At 46.1% G+C, this 23856-nt stretch overlaps 1 protein-coding gene across 10 annotated transcripts in view; it reads right to left on the reverse strand.

The window, feature by feature from the left end:
- The window catches only part of NAV2 (neuron navigator 2), a 732958-nt gene that overhangs the window by 207592 nt on the left and 501510 nt on the right, over nucleotides 1-23856 (reverse strand). For 9 of the 10 annotated variants that reach the window (XR_013550161.2, XM_078433316.2, XM_078433314.2 and 6 more), the window contains exons 5-7: nucleotides 18713-18971; nucleotides 13985-14053; nucleotides 5429-5595 (exon numbers count right to left, since the gene is read on the reverse strand). Coding sequence is in view for 9 of the 10 variants with exons in the window: in XM_078433316.2 (XP_078289442.2) it covers nucleotides 5429-5595; nucleotides 13985-14053; nucleotides 18713-18971 (495 nt within the window). In the remaining variant the exon portion in view is untranslated. The remainder of the gene's footprint in view (nucleotides 1-5428; nucleotides 5596-13984; nucleotides 14054-18712; nucleotides 18972-23856) is intronic. The other variant, XM_078433312.2, reaches the window with a different exon arrangement.

Here is a 23856-nt window from a genome sequence, read left to right on the forward strand (position 1 = left end):
ACCTGGACCCAAACAGTGGGATGAGTCACTCCTTCCCAGCCTCCCGCTCTCTTTCCATGAAAATCTGGAGCTAGAAATCACTGCACATGCTATCACTCCTCGGAAGTCCTCCTGGAGCCTTCCTGATTAAGCCCCTCTTTTTCCTCATGGCTTTGAAGGAATCTCTCTTACAGGACTTGTGAGCACCCCCCCCCCCCCCCGCCCCTGGGGTTGTGAGCCCTGGAAACTCTGAATCTGTGTCTCAGTCCCTTCAGTCATGATGACAAGCCCAAGGCTGGACATAAGCAGTGACAAGATGAACAAATGAAAGAAACAACCTGAAACGGGAACACCCAACCGTATGCTTTTCTGTGTGATGTGGACCACTGAATTAATCCCATGTAACCTGTAATTTTATGCCAGAATCCTGGTTAATGGCAGGCCATGGGCAACTTCTTCACAGTTCTCTCTCCCAATCATTAACTCAGATAAATAACTTACTTTGCCAACCATAAAGTGACAAGTTTACAGAGATTCTAAATCAATGGCTCCAGTGTTACTCAGCCAAGATATAGTGCTGAAGGCTATAAAACTCTGTCTCCACCCCTGTCTGGCTCTTCTTTTCTACTCATGACAGCAGAGAGTGAACAAGAGGGAGAAAATGACATAGGATGAAGTCCAGGGGAGGGAACCTATGAGAGAGCACTTAGAGGGCTCCCATTAGACAAGGCCAAGGGGCCAGGGAAAACAAGCATTCATACCTCACAGTGGCTTAGGGACGGATGACCTCAGATTCACTTTACAGAAGGGGAAACCGAGGCCCAGAGAAATTAAGCATCTTTTTTTTAAATTTTTTTTAATGTTTATTTATTTTTGAGACAGAGACAGAGCTCGGGCGGGGAGGGTCAGAGAGAGAGAGAGGGAGACACAGAATCCGAATCAGGCTCCAGGCTCTGAGCTGTCAGCACAGAGCCCGATGAGGGGCTCGAACCCACAGACGGTGAGATCATGGCCTGAGCCGAAGTCGGATGCCCAACCGATTGAGCCACCCAGGCACCCCGAGAAATTAAGCATCTTGAGTGAGGCCACACTAGTTGGCAGGCAGCTTGATCTCAAACCCAAGTGCTTTCTGTACATGCCAAAGTCTGTCCATGTCACTAGTCATAACTCATAGCAAGGCGGCAGTTAAAAGGGCCAGTTGTTAGCAAAGGATCTTGTTATTTCAGCTTACTGTAACCCGCCTTATTTCAAAGGCAGTATTTTTTGTCCAAGAGAGTGAAAACAAGTGCGTAGGGAAACTGACCTCTCACACGTTGCTGATGGGAACAGACGTAGGTATAACCTTTTGTAAGCAAAATCTGGCAATGTTAAAACACCAAAATGTGTATACCCTTAAATGAAATGGTATACACACGCAAAAAAGACATGAGGATGTTAATTTCAGTACTATTTATAATACCAAAGAATTAGGGGTGGCTCAGCCGGTTAAGCGTCTGACTTTAGCTCAGGTCATGATCTCACAGTTCATGAGTTCGAGCCCTGCGTCGGGCTCTGTGCTGACAGCTCAGAGCCTGGAGCCTACTTCTGATTCTGTATCTCCCTCTCTCTGCGCCTCCCCTGCTCGTGCTCTAAGAATAAACAAACATTAAAAAGTTTTTTTAAATTAAAAAAAAAAGAATTGGAAGCAACCAAAATGAAAGTAGTTAGGAATATTAAAGTGAATTTATGCGATGGAGTCCTATGCAACTATTATAAAGAGAGAATAAACTATAAAAAGGTTGTCCATGATTGGTTGATTTCATTTACAAGACTTTAAGTCACATACAATGTATGTCAGAGTGTCTGTGTACAGAGTTCCTGTAACAATTAAATTATTACTTACAAAGCCCTTAGAACAGTACTTGGCAAATATTAAACAGTAGGAAAAATTTATCAAAACGTGATAGTATATGCATAAAGAAAATACAGAAGAATATAAGTGATAAACAGGGGCTAATTCTGAGAGCAGGGGTTATGCAGGGTTCTCTTTCAATAAATTTATGCTGTTTAAAAATTTTTTACATGACGATTTTTATCACGAAAATATAATAAACATACACTTTCTCTAAAATGAAGAGAACCATATTATTCAGGAGAGACCATCTTCCATTTGCACAGAATTTAGTTTAGGAATAGTAAATATTTCAAATTCATAGGATGGACCAAATACTTTAGAAATGTATTTGATTTCTGGCAGTGCTAACCCATCCAGAGGATGTAAGTGAGGGGATGGAAGGAAAAGATAATGTCACCAATGTTGAAAATGACAGCTCTTTCCTCTTCCTGAAAAGCTGTGATTCTGGTCTGGAGCCGTAGGGCCAAGGGAGGAAGTGAGGAGCCGCCCTATTCCAGGCCATCCCTCAACAGATCCGCAGGGGAACCTGCTCACAAGATCCCGCGGGCCGGGCAAGGTGCCTCACTGCTGCCCCCTGCAGGAGTGAGTGGGGGAAGCCAAAGACGAACCTAACCACGCTAGTGAAAACTGCCCAACTAGCAGCTTTTCCTACAGGCTAAGGATTTGTAGACTTTCCTCCAAACCTCACAAATTCCTGGGATTTACACACCAACCGTGCACTTGGTCACCTCATGGACTAAGCCAATACAGTGTGTGTGTGTGTGTGTGTGTGTGTGTGTGTGTGTGTGTCCCTAGACTTTTTCCCCACTGTGAAGTATTTTATATATCTATTCTTCTTCTTCTGTTTCACATCTCAGTTGATTGCTCAGTTGAATACTGAAAATATAAGTATTTTCTAGATCTATTACTCTTCTTCTGTTTCACATCTCAGTTGATCAGAACTAAATTCAGCGATGATGGCAGGAAGGCATTCGCTTCTTTGGACGTGATTTTCGGAGGAATCTTTCAGTTATTTCCTCACAAAGGATTAAGTGCTCCGGGGCTTTGGAAAAGCTGCCTGTTATAATTTCCTTTTATTCCTTTTTATCCTTTTAAAAAATCAAGACTAAGTGTTGAAATATTTTTGTCATATGTTGGAAGAGTAGTGAATTTCTTGTTCCCCTTTCTGGTGGGATCAGATCAACTCCTAGAAGAATCACTGGTCCAATGGGTCACATGTACAAGCCTACGAAATGGGTTACCTGAGAGAAAATGCCAGCATGCAATGTGATCAGGGCCTGTCCGACTCATAAGACAGCTTCGAGAAGGATAGGTCATGAGATTATATTGTGGACTTTAACTCATCTGAAAGCAGTCCATACCTCAACTACAGCACCCACCACACTGAGCTACAACGTATCTGCTCACTAGTGTGCACCTCTCCAGGACCTGTCAAGATGAGGGATGCTACCCTCAGCACCCGAAAACCTGCTGTGCCTCTCGATGGCCAGGTGGGGGAGCCACTTCTCCCACCACATGGTCCATGCTGCATGGAGCTGGCTACCTCATAGGCTGCCATCAAGGTCAGATTCAACAGAGGACACAGGGAGTGTGAGAAAGGAGGAGGAAATACAAAAGCCTCTTTAGGTACAATTGTGCTGTCCCTTTACCTCAGAATGGTGGGGAAAGTATTAGAATAAAAACTACCCGGGTCTGCCGAAGCCTGCTTGACCTAAGCTCTCCAGGCTAGGAAAGGGATCATAAATGCACTCTCCCATGCACCTGGAGCCCCGGTCAGTTATTTTTATCATTCTGGGAGGGAATCCTTAGGGGATTTTGTGAGTCCCAGCTCACAAGATATTCTCACACTTACTACCTTGCTCGATCCTCCCAGGAGACAGGACAGAGCTCGAGTTCAAACCCAGGACTCAAACCTTGATCCGAATTCCAGTGCTCAATTACCAGAGAGGGCAAGTTACTAAATCTCAATTAGCCTCATTTCTTTTATCTGTAAAATTGGGTTAATGATATTTACCACACAGAATGTTTGTGAAGACCAAGTAACACAGTGAAAATCAAAGTCCCTGGCAAATGATACTTATTTTTATTCATTTATTTAGAGAGAGAGAGAGCGCACGCGTGCACGTGAGGGGAAACGAGGGGCAGAGAGAGAAACAGAATTTTTAGCAGGCTCCATACTCGGTGCAGAGCCCAACATGGGGCTCGATCCCACAACCCTGGGCTCATGACCTGAGCCAAAATCAAGAGTCTGACACTTAACCAACTGAGCCACCCAGGTGCCCCTTAAACACACTTTTAAGAAGACCATACTTTTGAAAGGAACATGTTTGGCTATGGTTGAAGAGAAGAAAAGGAGGGGAGGGGAAGGGGGTAGAAAGAGGGAAAAAGATGACAAATGATTTTCTTAAGGCAGGAGCCAAGGGCTGGATCACAAAGAACTTGTCTGGTTGAGACCTCCCACTGCTGGCCGCAGAGTTTCCAATGCCCTGATGCAAAACTTTGTGCCATATATAGGTCAGCCATACCAAACCTCCCTTCCTATTTTCTCAAGTATGCTAGCTGAGGGTAGGGCAGAAACCAAGCTCCACTAAATGAAACCATCCCGGGCTAGAGGGCAGGTCCAGGAGCCTTGGATCTCGTTCACAGTGGGAAGGCTGCCCAGGCTCCTGGAACACCCTCAGAGTGGGAGGCAGCTCTCCTGAGTCTTGGGGGAGTTGAGGGGCACATCTAGGACAACTCTTACTGTAGAAAATGCTTCCAAGAGATCTGGGCACATCACCCCCACCAAGAAGTCTAGACCACTTAGCCTGGGAGGAATGAAGGAGGGCTCTGCTTCTGACTGTACAATCTTCTAAGCTCAGTTTCTCCAAGGTCTCACGAGACACAGACTGAAGCAAGCAAATGTCTCCAAGGTCTCACGAGACACAGACTGAAGCAAGCAAATGTTTGTTTCACCATCTTCTGTGCAATAGCCCCCACACAGCTACTCACCTCTTCCCCCATCCTAAGATCTCAGGGCTATGTAGAGCAAAAAGTCATATCCTCTTTTGGTAAAAGTTACATCATCGGAACACTAAGAATAATGTTGCATATTCCTCATATGTAGCCAAGATATTCATTTACACAACCCACATTTCTGCCTTTTTCAAAGGGTGAAAATTCCCTTGTTCTTAACTTCCCTCATATCACTTTTAATGGGTAGAAAGCTTATCAGGTCACAAAACGCACGCTCCGAGAACCTTGCATTTCTGGAAAACCATCTATCATACAGAGGACGTTCTGTGACAGTTTACTTTCAAGTTGTAAATGCTATATTGCTTCTCTCTGTAGCCAGGTGTCTTCCGGGTCCCTACTGAAACAAATACTCCTGCTGGCAACCATGAACCTATTTCCACCACTTTATTAATGCCTCTGCTAGCAAAGTTCCTGCCAGCCAAGTATGTCCTGTGGCCCATGCTATTTGCAACCTTGTTCCCAACCCTAGCAAACTCGCCCAAAGGAACTGGATCTGTATACAGGAAAATGCCAAAAAGGACCCTCAAGAAGTTGACTTACCTTTCTCGTGGCTGCTTGGCGGTGGTGGTGGAAGTGGGGAGGTGACCGGTTTGGACTTGTCATAGTTGTTAAAGCTCTGGCTGCGTCGGTTGTTGGCAGTGGCTGACCCTCCACGCGTTTTGGCTTCACTGCCTGCAGTGGATACCCTTGCAGTAGGACCTGGAAGCCTAAAATGCAAAAGCAACAGGAAAATGGATTCAGTCTCAGGAGAACAGCAGTGTCTCAGAAGAAGGAACTGCAACCATGCAGGAGGTAGAGGAAACCATTCAAGACATTGGGCCTGTGGAGATTTGCCAGTCAAAAAATTCAATGGAACTACCACAAACATCTAGGCTACTAATGACCCCAGCAAAGTCCAACAGCTAAACATGAGTTTTCCTTTGAGCAAAGAGAAATTCAGAAGGAAAAGTAAATGAATATGTTTGCTGATTAAAAAATATGAAGTTTATCTTCCTTTTTCTCTTGAATGAGTAATTTATTTTTCAATAGGGTCAAACCATGTCAACTCTAATTCTAAGTGTGGAACATAAGGGCCTATTAAGACTTTAAACTTTTTTACCTTCTGCGTACATCTCTTCTAGTAGGTATTAATATGGCCATAATCCATATTAATAATAATGCCATAATCCAGGGTTGCAGTATCAAGAAAATGACGTAATTTATAATAGAGAACCGTTAGCACTCAGGACCCAATACAACTGCAACAAGAAAACTCACGGCCTGGATGAAAACATGTGTTCAGACATACATTCTCCCTCAACACCTGACAACCTGTCCCTGTAGGTATTATTTAGAGGCTGAAGCCCAGCTTCTCTGCACAGTAGACAGAAAAAAATCATACGTTCTTTCTGTAGAATAAGCAGGAATCTATTAACCTAAGGACAAACATACACCTTCTCTTAAGTAAAGTACCTCATTTAGAGTGGTTTGGGAAATAAAGTTAGTGGACATTTTTGTAATATGTCTACAGATCTTACGACCTCCTCCCCAAAGAGTTAAGGGTAAGACTCCCTCAGAATTTTGGGTCAGAGAGTACTAAGCAGGCTGTTTCTAATCGTTAAAAACAGAAAGGGGAACAAATAATGAAATCTTTAGTTATATCTTTCAGCTAAAACCCACTTAGCTGTTTAAAAGCCACTGGAACCTCCGCTGACTAGCGAAAGATCTAGTGAGAAGTCTGAATTTTCAACCCATAAAGCTTTCAACTTTCTCTCCCCATTGCAAATCTGTAAGCGCCAAAGAAGTCTGCAGTCTGGAAGCATTTTAGATATAAGCAGGCGATCACTTTAAACTTTTTTCTTGCTGGCTGAGCAAGAAAGATGGTTGTAGAATAAACAGAGAACATGAGCTGGTGAGAGAAGACTGTAAAATTTATACAGTTAGGAAGGTGGCCCAATTCCCTGACGGGGAGCTAGGAGGGAAGGAAGGGGCTGAGTTCTCTCCCCTAACAAGAGGCAGAGGGAAGTGCACTTTCCACTGCACTAGGACGATTTGCCCCTTTTACCCCATCTTGTTTTGGAGAAAAGATTCACCCCACATAGACAGGCAAAGAGTGGGGTATAAAGCCAGCATCTATATTTGGGTGCCAGATGTGGCCAGCACAACTGAACAAGGAGGCCCGGCAAGGGGATTTTGGTACCTCTTGGTTCTGCCTTTAATACAAATGGCATCCCAAGAGCCCTCCAGGTCAGTGTTAGCTGAGTACTCAGAGCCAATGGCAGAGCTTCTGCAGATACAGACATGGGGTCCTCTGGGCTGGACTCCTTTAACCCAGCTATAGTCTGCAGAGCCTTAATGCCCACAGACAGGCCTGGGAAAGAATTATAGACTTCTTTCAAGATGATGTCACAGCAATAGTATTATGTGGAACAGGGTAACAGGCCATAGCATTCTACTTCAGTAGGGAATTTGCAAGAAGTAGGTAAGCAAAAAGCAACAAGAAGGGAAAACAGGCTTCCTTTTGAAGTTGCTGCAGAGCTCCCACTGCCCCAACTCAGGGGTCTCCAGGGCCTCTATGGAAATAAGATCGATCAAAGCATAGGATGGGATGGGTACAACCTTGAATTGGGTAGGCAATCTGGTCCTCTGTGAGGCAGCATGGAGTAATGGATAAAATAAGGACTTTTCCCACACACAGAACACTGGACCAGTCTTATAATTTCTCCAAGATTCATGTTCCAGATCAGATAACTTTGGAATAATAATAAACTATCCAATGGGATAGTTGTTCGTTTGAAATGGAGCTTAATGTCGGGCCTGTTGTGAGTATTCAATTCCTGTTAGTTTCCCCTTCTCATCCTCTCTGTTGAGCATAAATTTATAAATGAGTTGGGCATTGTCATAAAGGAAACACGCTTTGGTACAAAAAAGAATCAGACAAAATAATGAAGGACATTGATGGATCTAGATGAAAGTATCAGAAGAAAGCAGACAAAAATCAACATACACAAGACAGAGATCTACATTTTCAAAAAGGTAAGCCAGGCTTTGGCAGATGGTACTTATTTCCCTAAGAAACATTCCAGAAGAGGAACTGCTCTATGGAGGAACATTCCAGAAGAGGAAGATCTATGACTAAGACCTTCTACTTAGGGCATCTCCGAGCCATCTGTAGGCCCCATTCCCCACAGTGAAACATTCCTGGTCTTGGATCAATAAGCTAGTTCTGGTCTCTCCTGGGTCGTCATCATCAGATTTTCTTCACTGGGTCAGGACCTAGAGGTACACCTCGGATGAGAGTGGCATAGCCATCAAGCGGCTACAGGGTTGAACCAAGTTTTCTAGGATTTCAAGAAGGACTTCTTGAAGGCTTTGAGGGCAGCTGACAAGGAAAAGAATGGTTGGCACATACTTAGCAAGGGCTACCACAAAGTTCAAGGCAACTCATGTCATCTTCTACCCCCATCACTTTTACACTGTAGTCAGCTCAGCAACCTGAACTTGACCAAATGGGAAGACGGGGTGGAGACCAAGTAATTTCTTCCAAGTTTCAGTGGGTGTCTATAACAACACAATGCTTTACACTGTGAGTTGTGAATGGGCTTGAGTAGTTGCTTGCTCCAAAGCAAGCCCCCTCCATCCCTCTGAAATTTTCAACAAAGTCTGCCTGAGACACAAAGGCCATGAATGTGTGGTGGGTAGGAAGAAAAAAGGCTTCTTTGGATCCACCCATGAGGGAACCAAAATATTCTTTGTGAGTCAATCTACCAAATTGATTCAGGCTGAATTTTAGGAATAGGATTTCAAATGTTTCACTTCAAAGACAATGCTGACCTTGAGGACCTAAGGTATATGAGCAATCATTGGGGCATGACTTTCTGCAGGTTGAAGAAGAGTTTTCCACGGTGTGAATGTTTATGCCCCCCTTCACATTCATATGTTGAAATCCTAATGTCTAGTGTGGTGGTGTTAGGACGTGGGGGACTTTGGGAGGTGATCAGGTCATTACACAGAGCCCTCATGAATGAAATTAATGACCTTATAAAAGACAGTCCAGAATGCTGGCTGGCCCCAGGTAGGGATGGAGAAGTCAGCAGTCTGCAACCTGGAAGTCAGCACTCACCAGAACCTGGCAAGGCTGGCACCCTGATCTCGGACTTCCAGCTTCCAGAAACGTGAGTGACAAATTTCTGTTGTGTATCAGCCACTGAGTCTGTGGTATTTCACTGTGGCAGCCCAAACAAAGACAGGGTTCTAGTTCGATCTCATCTAGATCTTAGGGTAAGGCTGATTGATCCTAGAAAACATCTAAATTACCCATGTATTGATAAAAGAATATGCAAAGGTCAGAAGTAATTCAAAGAAGGAAAATGATAACCTTGGAGGTTGGTGGGATGGTCAGGGAAGGTTCCAGATAGACGTGACCCCAGAGCAAGGTGCCATGTGGAATGGAAATGTGCGTGGAGAACAAGAAGGTACGGAGTCATGGAGAGACGCAGAGGTCTCCAGCAGAGGGAAGCCTATAAAAAAAAGTGCAGAAGAAGGAGGGTCTGGTGTGTGCTGGGGAGTGGGGGGACAGACTGGGAGGAAAGGAGGCTGGAGAAGCAGGCAGGGCCAGAATAGACAGGCCCTAGTATGTTGCAGTATGAATCTGGACTTTTTCCTGCTCTCCAGCAATGAGTCATAAATTAGGGAGGCTGGGAGCAGTATCTTCTAGTTCACAGTAATGCAGACCTCAGGCTCTCCAGCTCACGTTCTCCAGTTCATAACTGTTAACATCCTGATGCATCACAGGAACTTCTATCAAGTCCCAGCCTGGAAACAGCTGCTGTCTGTACTTTAGGATCCTTTGCAGAAGAGGTGGGTCTCGCTCATGTGGAACAGCCATGGGTAAAACAGACGATGCCCAAGGTGCCTGCCTCAGTGAAGAAAAGCAGGGAGAGGGGAGCACATCAAGTCAACCTGTATCATTTATGGTGCCAGAAGAGTTCCAAGGCTCCTGTGCAAGCACAACTCCACTTCTCAAGACCATTCCTTGTTCCAAACGTAGTTACGAAATGACAGAGGACACAGATGGGTTCTTTGAAACATACACGTGTCGTATCAAAAGAATAAGTTTAAGGGAAGTGGCATAAAAGAGAGGCAGAAGAGAAATCCTGCTGCTATTGAAGCCGTGGTCAATTTCTCCAACATGTGTAGAGCCGAGCAGGCAGGGTGGTAAATTGTCATTCTCGGCACATGACCTCGCAGTACATCCCGGCTCCACGCGCTGTGTGTGCTGATGGGAGGAAAGCTGTTTTTCCCCTGCAAAACCACTTCAAAGGCCGGGAGAAGATGGCCCTCCCAGGGGGAATGGCAGCTTGTGTGCACATGCTTGGGACCTCAGGTGGCAGGCATTGTGATGGGAGATGCTTTCTGCCAGAGGAGATTATTAAATGTTGAATCGCTCATCTCCATGGCCTCTGCTTTTCAGCAGCTGGACAAAGAGGACAGAAGTAACAGTCCCATTGCTTCCTCTCCACGAGATGGTCATGTGATCAACTCTGTGGGGTTTTGCTGGAGACAGGTGGTCTGGTGGCCCTCCCTGGCCCAGATCAATCCCAAACACCAACCTCACTGTATCTGCTAGTTATGGTGTATAGACCAGATATCAAAGGACTAGGAAATGACTTTATTTAATCCATATATCATTATGAGTGAGGCAGCACTACCCTGTTTTGCTGGTAAGCAAACACAGGCTCCTGGAGAATAAAGACTTTACCCAGGTTACGTGGTAAGTGATGAAGATGGGCTTTCACTAGGTTTGACTAGCTGCACTCCCAGCCACGTACCTCTCTACCTCCACAGATAGAACACACCTGCAAACCCAGGGCTCACCAGGGTTGCCAAAGGACGATAATTGTAGTCGAAGGCAGAAATTCATGAAAATCCTTCATCCCTGTATGGATTCCCTCTATAAGCATCCAGATTCAATGGAGAGGCTTCCTACCCTGTTCAATATCCCTGGTACTTATACAAGGTGTTTGACTCTGGCAGGTGTTCAAAGTTTGCACTTGAACTCTATTTCCAAAGCTCTGGGAGAGTTGTCTTGCTTAGCCAGCAGGGGTAAGGTGGTTTCTTTTGACAACTAATTTTACAGCTACGTTTGGTGATGCCCAGATCAGCTAAAACGCTTATCAGAATTGTGCTCAAGGCTGGGGATGGGAAATGGAGGGGGGTTAGGGAAGGCAAGGAGGAGTATTAGGCAGATAATGAAAGAACATCCCTTCACTGGCCTCATCAGAGACAAAGATGCATCCAAAAGAAACTCTAGGTGAGGGATGTGACCCTGAAAGAAAGCCAGACCTTGGCTTTTAGTCAACTTGGAAGCCCTGTGCCCAGCACACCCTGGGGTCAGGGGCAGACACGGCCTCTTCCTTCGGTTCTTCCGCTCTTCCCACTGCCTCCTTCCATCATCTGGGACTGATAACCACTCACACTCGGGATGGGCATGTGCTTCCAATTAAGTATTTTCCCAGCCAGCTCCTGCTTATCTTCTAGAACTGAGTACATCGTGGGAACAAACACCAGACTTCAGGTTCCCTCCAAGCTCACTTAACTTCCTTTCCTTTTATCTGTGAAAGGATTTCAATTTGCAATGGAACTGGAGAATGGGAAATGGAGAATCCCACACAGGTGCCCTCAGAAGACCCAAGTTTAAAAACTGAAAATCGCATTTCCCATAAACGCCTGACTTACAGAAGAGAGAAACCTATCTCCCGACCAATGAATGTCTGCCTAGAATCCCTCTCTATCCTCAAGCCAATGAACTTACCCCTTGGACTCTGGCTAGATCTCCCCTTCTTGTACTCCTGGCCCATCAATACAGCACACCCCGAACCCTCAACAGACTCACCTGTTTCTTGCTATGGCTGCATTTCCCAAACTGCAATTCCCCTGCTCTTCCCAAATAAACTCGATTTGAGTTTGGTAATTTGAGCTCACCTCAGTTTACGTCTCTATTTAGGTTGACGCTCAAAAACTGGGAACCCAGTTTGCCAGTGCAGGGGGTGTCTGAGGGAGGCCTGGTGTGATTTTGCAGGGAAAGCAGGCACTCTCTAGCCTGGTGTCGTGAACTGCACGTTTATGTCCTCCAGCCCCACCCTGGCCAAATTCAGGTGTCCTCACCCTAATCCCCACGTGATGGTATCTGGAAATGGGGCTTAGCGGAGGGACTTCATGCGGCTGAAGACCTCATGATGGGCTCGGTGCCTTGTAAGAAGAGAATGGAGAGGGCTTGCTTCCTCTCTCTCTGCTCTCCGTGTGAGGACACAGCAAGAACATGGCCATCTAGAAACCAGGAACAGGGCCCTCATTACAATCTGACTGTGCGGGCACCCTGATCTTGGACTTCCTAGCCTCCAGAACTATAAGGGAAAGAGTTTAAGTCACCCAGTTTATGGTGATTTGTTGTAGCAGCCCAAACTGACAAAGGGACATGATTATGAAAAGCACTGACGAACGTCGGTTCCCTCCTGTCGCCCAGAACCAAGTCTGGGTAACATATGGACTTGTTCTACAGAGAAGCAATGGCCCCGCGGCTTCTGCCCAACAGCCAGGCAGATCCTGAGTTGGGTCTCCCTATGTGTAACTTTTTAGAAAAGAAAAAGTAAACTCTGGCTAGAAAAAGGCACTGAGAACTTGACAGAGTGGGGCAGCAAGCAGACATTCAGTATGTATTTGTTACACGAATACAGATAGAAATGTAGTGTGGCGTGGGGGCGCCTGGTGGCTCAGTCGGTTGAGCGTCCAACTTCAGCTTAGGTCACGATCTCGCGGTCTGTGGGTCCAAGCCCCGTGTCGGGCTCTGTGCCGACAGCTCGGAGCCTGGAGCCTGCTTAGGATTCTGTGTCTCCCTCTCTCCCTGTCCCTCCCCCGCTTGCACTCTGTCTCTCTCAAATATAAACATTGAAAAAAAAAAGTGTAGTGTGGATATCCCTTTAGCTTTAAATGAGAATTCAATGAAAATAATGAACCAGCATCAGGTTCTATTAGGATGCTACAAAGGGCAAAGTGAGGCAAAAGGCCAAGAGTAACAGCTAAAACGTAAGATTTTTTTAAAAGCAGCCTTGACAACCCCATAAACACCAGAATTCAAGGGGGAGGAAGAGAGAAAGCGTGTAAACACAGTGGTTAAAGTGAGGGTTCTGGAGTTAGGTCAACTGGGCTCAAATCCTGGCTTTTCCACTTTCTGTATCATCTTGAGTAACTTAACTAACTTCCTAGACTTTAGTTTTCTTATCTGTAAAATGGGGATAATAATGAGTGGCCGCATGAAAACTAAAGTGAGGATTAAATAAGATAAGGCATTCAAACTGATGCATAACAAGCATTCAATAAATGTCAGCTCTTGCTGCCTTTAAAAGAAGAGTAGATCCCAAAGACGTGACTGGCATTTTCCATACCCTGGAATCGGTCCTTACAGTATGCAGTAAATGTCAAATTCTGTGTCAGGAGAATTAGTGAGCAAGACTAACTTTTATTTTTAGGTAACTGAGGCAATCTCTCCAAGGTACAAAGAACATCCGGAAACGAAAAGGAGACACAGCCACCTTGCTGCTTTGTCTCCTCCGACCAATTGGATTCATGCTTTGGGTGCTTTAGAACTCAAGAGAAACCAAACCCGCATTAGTAATTTTAGCAATAACAGCAACGATAAAAAGCACAACACACATAAAGGAGGTGCAGATGATGTGGGATCAGGGCCAGGCCAGAGCAGGGAGCCAAACTCATCATAAAACCACCACAAAAACCACCTAGAAACTTACCTCTCCCTAAATCAGAAAGGATTTTGATACGAAGCAATGAAAGCCCAAATCAATGAAATGCATTGATTTGAAACATTTATATACACCTCAACGCCAGCCACACACACACTGATACACACATTCCCCCTTTCAATGACCCCACAGGCAGTCTCCAAACTCTCCCACATTGGGTCATTAGCCAAAGCATGTTTGGTTTTCTCAAACTGCAAACATGAAACGGGCAGAGGGACCAAAAGGAAACTTAGCCAGAACAAAGGGATCAATGAGTTGGGTTGAAACCATGCTTTGCAGGACACAGAGAAAGTCTAACCTAGAGATCTTTTTCTGACCCAGAGTGAAGCGGATGATTTTGCTTTGAGAGGAGTCCTTGGATGATGCACTGCATGACAGGAAAGAAAAAAGTGGGAGAGATGAGTGAGGGGAGAGAAGATACGTTAGACACGCACATCACTAACGGGAGTCCGTGACAACGGGGATGCGCCTGGGTTGCCCTCTGCCCACTTTTCCCGTAATGGGCAGCTTTCCTTCTGAGTCTGGCTTTTCTGATTTGGTGACATTCCAATGTGAAGCAATTGCTATCAAGATTATCTAAGAACATTTGATTTCTTTTTTTTTTTTTTTCGTTTTTCTCAAGACCAAGTATCTTTTCTACTACCTGTGACATGAGGCCGCCTTCTTCCCGCAAAAAAAAAACACTGAAGCGCAGGGTCTTGGACATGTAAACAAACTTGACAACTTCCCCAGAGCATCTAGATGCTTCTATCTCACATGCTTCTTTTACCAGGGTGCTTTTCGGAAAACGTGTCATAAAATGTTGACCCAAAACAAGGGTACGGATGTGTACAAGTTTTGCTGGTCTTGGGAATATTTGCTCTCAGTGATCTAGAAATGTTCATTTTTAGTCTTATGAGCTTGTTATATTCTAGATTTTGGACCATAAGCTGGTGTAATGAAGAATCTTGATTGGGCTTCATCAAAAGGTAAGCTCATTTACTGTCTTGTGAAAGGAGAAATATTTATCTTTCTTGTATCCACACACCGTATACCAGGTTCACCCTGTACCAACCTGTGTTTCTCAACACACGTTCCCTGGAACCCTAATGCAGTGATCTGAGGCGGGAAAAACAACGTTGGTGTCACTAGACTCTGAAAGTAAAGGAAGAGACAGGAGAGACGGCAGGAAAAAAAAAATCAACTGTCTGGATTTTTCCTACACAGCTAAATATTGATAATATGTAAGGTAGACACAGAGGAAGAAGGAAGCGAGTCTTGGGAAGTATGCTCCTCTCCTGGACTCTGGGACTGGTGAGGAATTTCATGAGGTAGAACGTGGATCAAGTTCTCGGCCTCACGCAGATTAACGAGAAGAGAGGAGGTAAACGTGAGCCTGCATTTGGCCATCATCAAGGAGTTGCTCTGATTCCCTCATGCCAGCATCTCGAATTTCCTTTGCCAGTTTCCATGAGTCCTTTCTTAAACAAATTTCATGGAAAAGCTGCCAAGTTTTAATATTTGCTACCCCATGAGGTACAGTGTTTAAGCCTATTTGTATCTGGCAGAGTTCTAACAAAGGACTAAAACAAACCTGGCGTCTGGGGCTTCCATCAACACTTGACACTGATGATCAAGGGCCCACACCATTACCCTTGGGATTGTGATTATCAGAGACAGAATCTGGGATAGAAATACAGTGGAACTAAGCCAGTGATGCCATATTACCAGTCTTAAATCTACAGCCAGAGTGTAAGCAGGAGATATTAGACCCCTAGAATTTGAGAATAAGATTGTCCTTTGGAAGTGAAATGATAAAGTATCAGTACATAATGGATGAAGCCAGTTGTCTGCAGAAGTAACCCAGTCTGGGCCAGACAAAGGAGGAGTGAGGACACCGAGCAACTCTGAAGCCCAGTCCGTGTCACCACAGTGCAGAGTCAGGGGGCCAGGATGGGAGGAATCACTCTGGAATAAGTGGATATAAAAACCCGCCTTAAGTAAGTTTGGCTGCTCTTTAGGTAAAGCATTTATTAGTAGTAGGATTTTTTTTTTTTTTTTTTTTTTTAACTGGGAGATGGGCGTCCTGACTGGGACATCTGGTTCTTTTAAGAAAACAAACACTTACCATGGAAATGGGTGCCTCAGGCTAGCACAGCTTAGTGACACAACCCAGGGTTTCTCAACACATGCTCCTTGGAATCGTATATGCAATGAGATGCTCTATGAAACAAGTTCCGTGGCTGAGCTGGAGGAATGCTTTCTACGGCCTCTTCTGAAGAGTCACAGTGCACACGTGTTGCTCTCTCGGGCTCCCTCTTCTCAATAAATAGCGCCATTTACCGCTACTCACGCCGGAAACCCAGCAGTATCTGTGATTCCTCTCCCTTACTCCAGACAGGCCATCTATTCGGTCCCCTTGGCTCAACCTCCTGAAGTGGCCCATCAACATGTCAGCTCCACCCCTTGGTTCAAGCCACTGTCATCCCGAGGACTACAAAAGCCTCTTAATAGTCTTAATCTCCAGAGAGGAGATAAGAAGTTATTATTTTTTTAACTGTCAGTTAAATCAAGTTTCTCTCTTGCTCAAGACTGCCCCCCGCCCCAACCCAGTGGCTTCCTGTTATCTATAAAATGAAATGCAGACTCTTTACCCAGTTTAGCTAGCACTCTGTGATTTGGCCTCATGGCCAACAGCACTATGCAACTCCAGGGGCCATCGGTCACACTGTCTACCATGGAAACAAGAGGCTTTGCTTACAGGTACCTTATCATTTCCCACCTCCCCTCACCTACTAAACTCCAGCCACACCAGCCTTCTTTCTGGTCCTCCAACCTTCCAAGCATACTCTTACACCACAGGGTCTTTGCACCAGCTGCTTCCTCTGGCTGATCTATTCTACACCTAAATTTTACATGGTTTGCTCAGTGTCATTCCTATCTTCACTTTGGTATCATATCCCCAGAGAGAATTTCCTATCAGTCCAACCTATCAACCCAATCCTTCTGAATCCCATCATCTTATCGTAATACCACTATCTGAGATTTCTCTTCCCTGTTTATTTGCCTTCTTCCTCCAGTAGAAGGCAGAGAGCTGGCACACTGGTAATCTCATTCAGTCGTGAACCCCAAGTGCCTAAAACAGTGCCTGGCACACAGAAGGCATTCAGACACGAAATAAATGAATACATATAGCAGATGCAAGGATCTGAGTAGACCTGTCTGTATGAACAGTTCTAACAGCCCAACCCAGATTATTTACCAACTTTTCCCCCTATGAAACCCTTTCCCTAGCAAGTTACCATCAAGGGAATAACCACTCTGTAGAACATAGTGTGGGAAATGATATCCTGATCATTCAATCACCCAGGGCCATCAGGGACCTCTGATCAGAGAGTGGCTCTCACTCTGGTGGTTCTTCAGGGGAAGGGTGCCAAGGCTTGCTGCCTGGCTGGCTGTTCTTCACCACGAGTCCAGGCATTTCTGCTAGTCTACAAATTTCCATAATGTAAATTGGATATAATTAGACAATTAATTAGGGGGTCTGATGGACAGCACATCCATCATGTTGGTTTTAACACCATCATGAATGGGAAATAGCCCTTCTTGCGGGGAGGAAGATGCTGCAACCATCTATAAGGCACCTGTCTTGTGTGAACCACTCTGTGCTTTGCCCAACTACAATGGGCTGCTAAGCCTAGTGATTATTAACGCTGGTGCTTTGGGGGCCTGGAAAGGAAAAGCCATTACTCTTTAGCACATACCAAATGAAATCAAGCAATCAACTTCATTAGTGACATCAGGTTTGATAACAAAAGGTATACAGCTTTAAACGACAATTACTGTGGACTTTTCTCCACACAGGTTTCACTAGGAGTCAAAAACTTTCTAGTTCCTGGGGCAGCTGGTGGCTCAGCTGGTTAAGCGCTGGACTGTTGATTTCAGCTCAGGTCAAGATCTCACAGCTCCTGAGTTCAAGTCCCACATCGGGCTCTGAGCTTACAGTGTAGAACCTGGTTGGGATTCTCTCTCTCCCCCTCTCTCTGCCCCTCCCCCGCTTCCTCTCTCCCAAAAATAAATAAATAGGGGTGCCTGGGTGGCTCAGTCAGTGAAGCGTCTGACTCTTCACTTCAGCTCAGGTCATGATCTCACGGTTTGTGGGTTTGAGCCCCACATCGGGCACTTCACTGATAGGGCAGAGCCTGCTTGGGATTCTCTCTCTCTGCCCCTCCCCTCCTCACACATGCAGGCTTTCTCTCCCTCTTCTCAAAATAAAGTTAAAAATAAATGCACAAACATTAAAAAAAAATCTTTCTAGTTCCTAATTCCCTCCTTCCCCCACGCCCCTGCCATTAAAACGCAGGTTTTACAAGGCGATCTTCTGCAGAGCTGTTCAGGAATACACCTATGCCCCCTGTAACACAGTGGACGTAAGTACCCTGATGCTCTGCTTACACATCACCCTACGGCAAGTCCCGCTAGCAAGCATCGGTCCCCCTGGGAGCATCAACCAAACCTGAGCCCTAATCCTGTAACACTGAAGACCACCCCTCAGGTTGCTGCCAGCTCTTTAAGGTTAGCAGAACCCAGTTGCGGGCCCTCTCGGGGAAGGCGGCTGCCCCCTTCCTTCTGTGTTCTTGCTATCTCTTCTCTGGTGAAGCAGAGGCGTCTGCTGCAGAACTCTAGCCTCCGCTAAGTAAAACGACTCACACATATGACATCGAATACCCAACCTGTAGGCAAACACGCAAAGCAAGTCTGAAGTCTATTTTCGGGGCTGTTTCTTGCACAGGAGCATGTGCATAATAGGCCAGAGCAGCTAATTAGCTCTGGCCGCTGGCCATCGTGACCTATAAAAGCACACATCTCCGCCAGGCACAGGAGGCAGCCCGCCGCATCTATTTCAAGGTCATGCTAATCCCCCGCCACCAGTAGTTCTCAGCCCTGAAGAGGCCCAAATGAAAAGGCATTCGCCTAGGCTAGCATTCGGCCAGTGTGGAGGATGACCCACGAGAAACAGAATTATCCGTTGGCGAGGAGCCCCCACCTGGACTGCATTTCAGCTTGTGCTTTTGACTGCTGATGTGGCGCTGGCTGGAGAGGCTGGCCCGGGGCTTGGGGAGTGGCCGGCACCTGTTGCTGAAGAGTGCCAGCCTGGCACTGGGAGGGGGCCCCGGCCGCCTGGGACGCGGCAGGCGGCAGTGGAGCAGGGAGGTGCTGCTTCTGGGGCTGCTGCTGCTGCTGTTTGTACCGGGACAGGCTGAAGAAGAGGCCTAGGATGGCCTTGAGGTTGCCATTCCTGATTTCTGCAAGACAATAAAGAAATTCTTTTAGAGAAGGAGTCCCATCCTGGGAGCCCTTTCTTGCTCACGAGCTTAGCTTCTCGAGGATAGGACCGAGTTCCTGCACACTTCATCGCCATCACCGTCGATCAGAGTCGGGCCTCAGCCACAAAGAAATCAGCTCCCTCTCCCCCACTGGGATTAGAGCGGATACGCCAGGCAAGTTTCAGCTGGATGTCTGGCAAGTGCCAGGAGGAAATTCTCAGCAAGGACACAGCCAAAAAAAGTCCGAGTCCCGAGCAAGACTGTGCTTGTTCTCAGGCAAAGCAACCAATCCGGGACAGAGGTGCTCTCGGGCGCTGGGGGAGATTCATGGGTCTCCACTCGAGAGCTCAGCCAAGTCTGTGCTCTGTGCCGTCAGCCACGTGTGAGTGCCAAGCGGCTCCTGCCCCCCTCCACCATCCTCCCTCTGCTCTCCCCGACCGCCCTGCCCCCGGACAGACGGCTCTGTGTCCCTCTCATCCACTGAATCACTAACTTTAATTTCGCATGGGTGGGGGATAGGCCTTGCTTTCACAGAGAACGCACACAAAAAATAACGTATTAAAAAAAATGAAAGCAGAGTGGGGGTGAGAACATTTTTATTCCAGACAGGATTTTTTAGATGTTAAAATGCATTTGCCTCAAGGCATGCATAAAAAGCTGCAGAGAAGGAATAAAATATTTATTCACGGGCAGAAGCTATGGATCGAGGGTGTTTCTCCTTGGGGAATCCCTCCTTTTATGTTCTCTTAACACCAGATCCAATGGCTGGGGTCTGAATTGGTCCTGAGGGTGAGGTAATGGGGCCACCCAGCCTGAGGAACAGGAAGAAGGAATCTTAGGGGCTCCCTCTGCTTTGTGTCAACCCAAGGCTCAATTTCCTTCTCTTAACCGGTCAGGGGGGTGGAGGAAGAAGAGTATCTCCTGTTTGGGGAATGCACATGTCCAGGTTAGCCCGAGGCGAGGAAGAGACCGCTGATAAAGGAGCACAGGTTTCCTCCGGCAGCAGTTGCTGGGCAGAGGGTATGAATGGGGTCCTTTCAGAAACAAGCCCATTCCCTGCACGCCTGCCGGTGCCCTGGGCGTGATGATGAGGCCAGGCTGAATGACTGCCAGACTCTGAAGAAAGAGAGATTGCAACTGACGATGCAAACACGTGGGTTCCAGTCTGGACTCCAGTACGTACTAGCTGTGCAACTCTGGGAAGTCACTTCATCCCTGGGCCTCACTGGCCTTATGGACGCAGCTTGCCCCATCACACAAGGTTGCTCTCAAATCCAGTAAGAGCGTATCTGTGAAAGCAAGCCGCGAACAGTGAAGTCCTTCACTGGTCTTGGTTATGAATAACAGGAGCTCCCAGAATCCTACAGGAGATTGCCATACAGGTCCCAATCCATATGCCTTAGACATGGCTTTACTAAGGTCATCTTATAACTTACCATGCAATCCATGATAGTTTTTGAGAGTGAAAGGGGGAAGCTTTTAATTGTGTCAGCACAGGTGTAAGCCAGGATTGATCTGGCCAAGGAGGAGGCTTATAAACTATCACGTGCAATATGGGGAGAAAGCCCCATAGATCTGAGCTCCCCCCCCCCCCCGCCCCCCCGCATCCCCCGTTTCTGAAAGTAGTTCAGCTTTAACCCTTCTGTGCTGCTTCCTTCTCCATCCTAAGGAAACCAAAAAAAGCAGCACACACACCCCTGTGGCTTGCTCGGTTTCTGCTTCTAAATGTTCCTACAAACACATCAGGGTCACAGAATGTGAGGTTTGGACGGGATGAATCAGTTGGCTCTGGAGGTTGAAGTGACACTCCCGTGGTCACCCAGCTGGGCACTGATGAGAGTTGGGAAATAATTTCCCCTCAAAATCAAATTCAAGGGAGGGGGAAGGTAGAGCTAATCATGGAGATTGGTGAAATCTATGTAAGACTTGCTTTTAGTGCCTTTTATAATTGTCACGTTATTAGGTCTGTAATAACAAGGACTGCTACTAATTAGTACGTATCAGGTTAAGCTCTTTATGTACATGAGTTCACTCAATCCCTACAACCTGGGGAGTGAATATTATTGTTCCCCTTTATAAGAGAAACAGAGGCTCATAAAACCTTATGACCTCTCCAAGGGAATAAACGCTGGAGCTGGGATTTGCGATTTGAATCTAGCTTTTTCAGCACAAAGCCCAGTCTCCCAACACTGTGTAACCTGGCTTACTTGTATACCCATCATATGTGGTAAATTTAAAAGTGCACCGGCTAATGTTTTATTTATTAAGCTAGCTGGTGGGCATCTAAGTATTCTTTATTCTTCTGTAAGTGTTCTATTGTGGAATGTGCCAAACATTCCACAATACTTTTTTTTTTTTTTGACCCATGGAAGAAAAAACAAAGGAGGGAGGGAGGAACTAAAAATTCAGCACACCCCGGGGCTGATAGTTTGTCCCTTGCAAGAGGCAGGCATGTCCACATGAGCACCTCATAACAGACCAGCCCAACCCAGGGCAAACGGAGACAGCTCTGTCATATTCTCTACCTACTGTGGTTGCGAAGTCACTTCCTATTCATATCTCAGCATTTTTCCCTCAAACGTTCTGTCAAAGCGCACAGTTCTCCTGCAAATATACTTCTTAGGAGAGAGCATTTTTATCACAAAGATCACGGATTTCTTTCTAGAGTCAGGAAAACCTGGGTTGGAATGTCTACAGTTCATGTACAGACCGAGTTTTCGGAAGACTTAAGCTCTCTGAGCCTCACTCTTTATCTTTAAAATGGGCATAGGCCCCACTGCACCTTTTACACAGGGTTGTTAGGAGAATTAAGTGAACATTAAATGGGGAAATGAGTACAAAACACCCAGGACAGTGCCTGACTCTACTTCTCCTTTTCCAAAAATGTAGCCACTCTACCTCTAGTCTCCTCAGAACTCACCACCGGGCTCTGCACCTGAAGGAAGCCTACGAAGCTGTCCATCCTCCCTGCGCTCCTCCCCCCTTTACGCCGCAGTGACAGGCTTCAAGAAGGAAATTAATCGTGAATAATCTCCTATTAGAGAAAAGTCGATGGTGAGCTTCCGGTTCTTTAAACGGCCTTCCTGAAGCGTAATTTGCATCCATAAAAGTGTAGAATGATTTTCAGTAAGCTCCGTAAATTCTAATCTTACACTATGTACATCACCCTGAAAAGGGTCCTTATGCTTATCTGCAATCAACTCCCAAACCCATTCCCAGGTGATGTTGAATCTGCTTTCTGTTTCTACAAGGTTGGGCTCTTTTAGACAGTCCCTATAAATGGAACCATGTGACATGTAGCCCTTTGCACGCAGCTTCTTTCAACTTAGCATGTTTTGAAGGTTGCTCCGTGTTAGAGCAGTTCTCACTGGCTTGTTTCTTTGCATTGCTGAGTAACACCCTATTGTATGGATGTACCACGCCGTGTTTATCCGTTCACCAGTTGGTGGACGTCTGCACTGTAATTTTCTTTTCAGAGCACAGAAACTAGAGAGTGGTAAATGCTCTGTTTGGGGTTGGAAGCCACACAGTTTATGCCATGGGTGGTCTATAACAGACAGTATCCAAAATAGCTAGAATTGTATCCTTTCCACATTTCCAAGTGGCATGTGTCTGTGTTCTAGGAGGCCTCCTAAGTAAGCCGGCTGCACTGGCAGTCTTAAAAAAAATCCATCAGCCCACAAAAATGTTTCCCTCCTGACATTTCCCAAGGTCTGGAAAAAGAGTATCATTTTGTGTCTGATCAACTATCTTACTCTCTTGATTTCTAGAGAAAGAAAGAAAAGAAGAAAAAAAAAAAAAACCGTAGACCTAGCTAGAATTGACACTAGCTAGCTAGTATCTAAACCAGCATGAGAACCCTGACTGCATTTCTCTGCTTGTGGCCACGCCCATGTCTAATGAATAAACTGCACAGACCATTTTTCCATTTCCATTAGGATTCAGTATCGCCTTGACTCTTAATTCCCTTGGGCACTGGCTGATTTCTTTGCTCCCCCGGGGCTGGTACGAATCTGCACAGATGTGGTAGGAGATGTTGGGCAGGAAAGGGTAGGAAGAACAGAGTTCTCTGCTTGCAACATTATTTAAGAGAAATCTCAGGCCTGGTTTACAAAGGCACAAACACTGGAATACTCTAATATGAAGAAATCTGCTTTGGAAAAAGAGACTGATTGGGAGCCAAAGGGAGGGCTACCTTGGACCAGACCGCAAAGTCAGAATTCCTAACCAGTTCCCTTAAACCACAGGGCTGTTAAGGCTCACCCAGCTGATTCGGGACGTGGATCCTGCGGCCATCTGCATAACCGACATTCACCACATAACTTCCCACCCGATTCCTGCAGCGCTCCTGTGTACTGCTCACCAAGCCAGTCACAGGCTTCCTGACCGGGGAAGTGGGACAAGGGGGTGAGTGACACAATCGGTCCCACTCACTGCCAAACAGGTGATGTGGGTAGGAGGAAACGGAAACAATCAACCTGCTGCTTTTCTCCTAACGGTCCAGAAAGACCTTCTGCTCTCTGGCTCAGAATAAAAGGGGGACAAGCTCAGCGTCTAGGTTTCTGGCCAAACTGGGTCTGAGCTCATCAAGTCAGCAAGCAATTTCACTCCAAAAGCATACACTCCTTCCTGGAGGCGCCTGGAAGGATCTTCCTGCCTCCGTCTCTCTACTCCACAAGGTTGATAAAGAGCTAGTCTTTGCTCCTGTCATATCACTCAGGCTTCGTCTTCTGTCTCGATTTCCCTCTACCTGCCTTTCCTGTCTGGTGAATGCCTATTTATCCTGTAAAGCCCAGGGGTTAATGCCACTGCCTCTGTAAAGCCCCCTGACCGCCTCAGAGAGCTAATCACTGCCCTTCTTTGG

Source organism: Panthera onca, chromosome D1 (assembly GCF_046562875.1).
Source record: "Panthera onca isolate mPanOnc1 chromosome D1, mPanOnc1 haplotype 2, whole genome shotgun sequence".
In the NCBI taxonomy this organism is placed as follows: Eukaryota; Metazoa; Chordata; class Mammalia; order Carnivora; family Felidae; genus Panthera; species Panthera onca.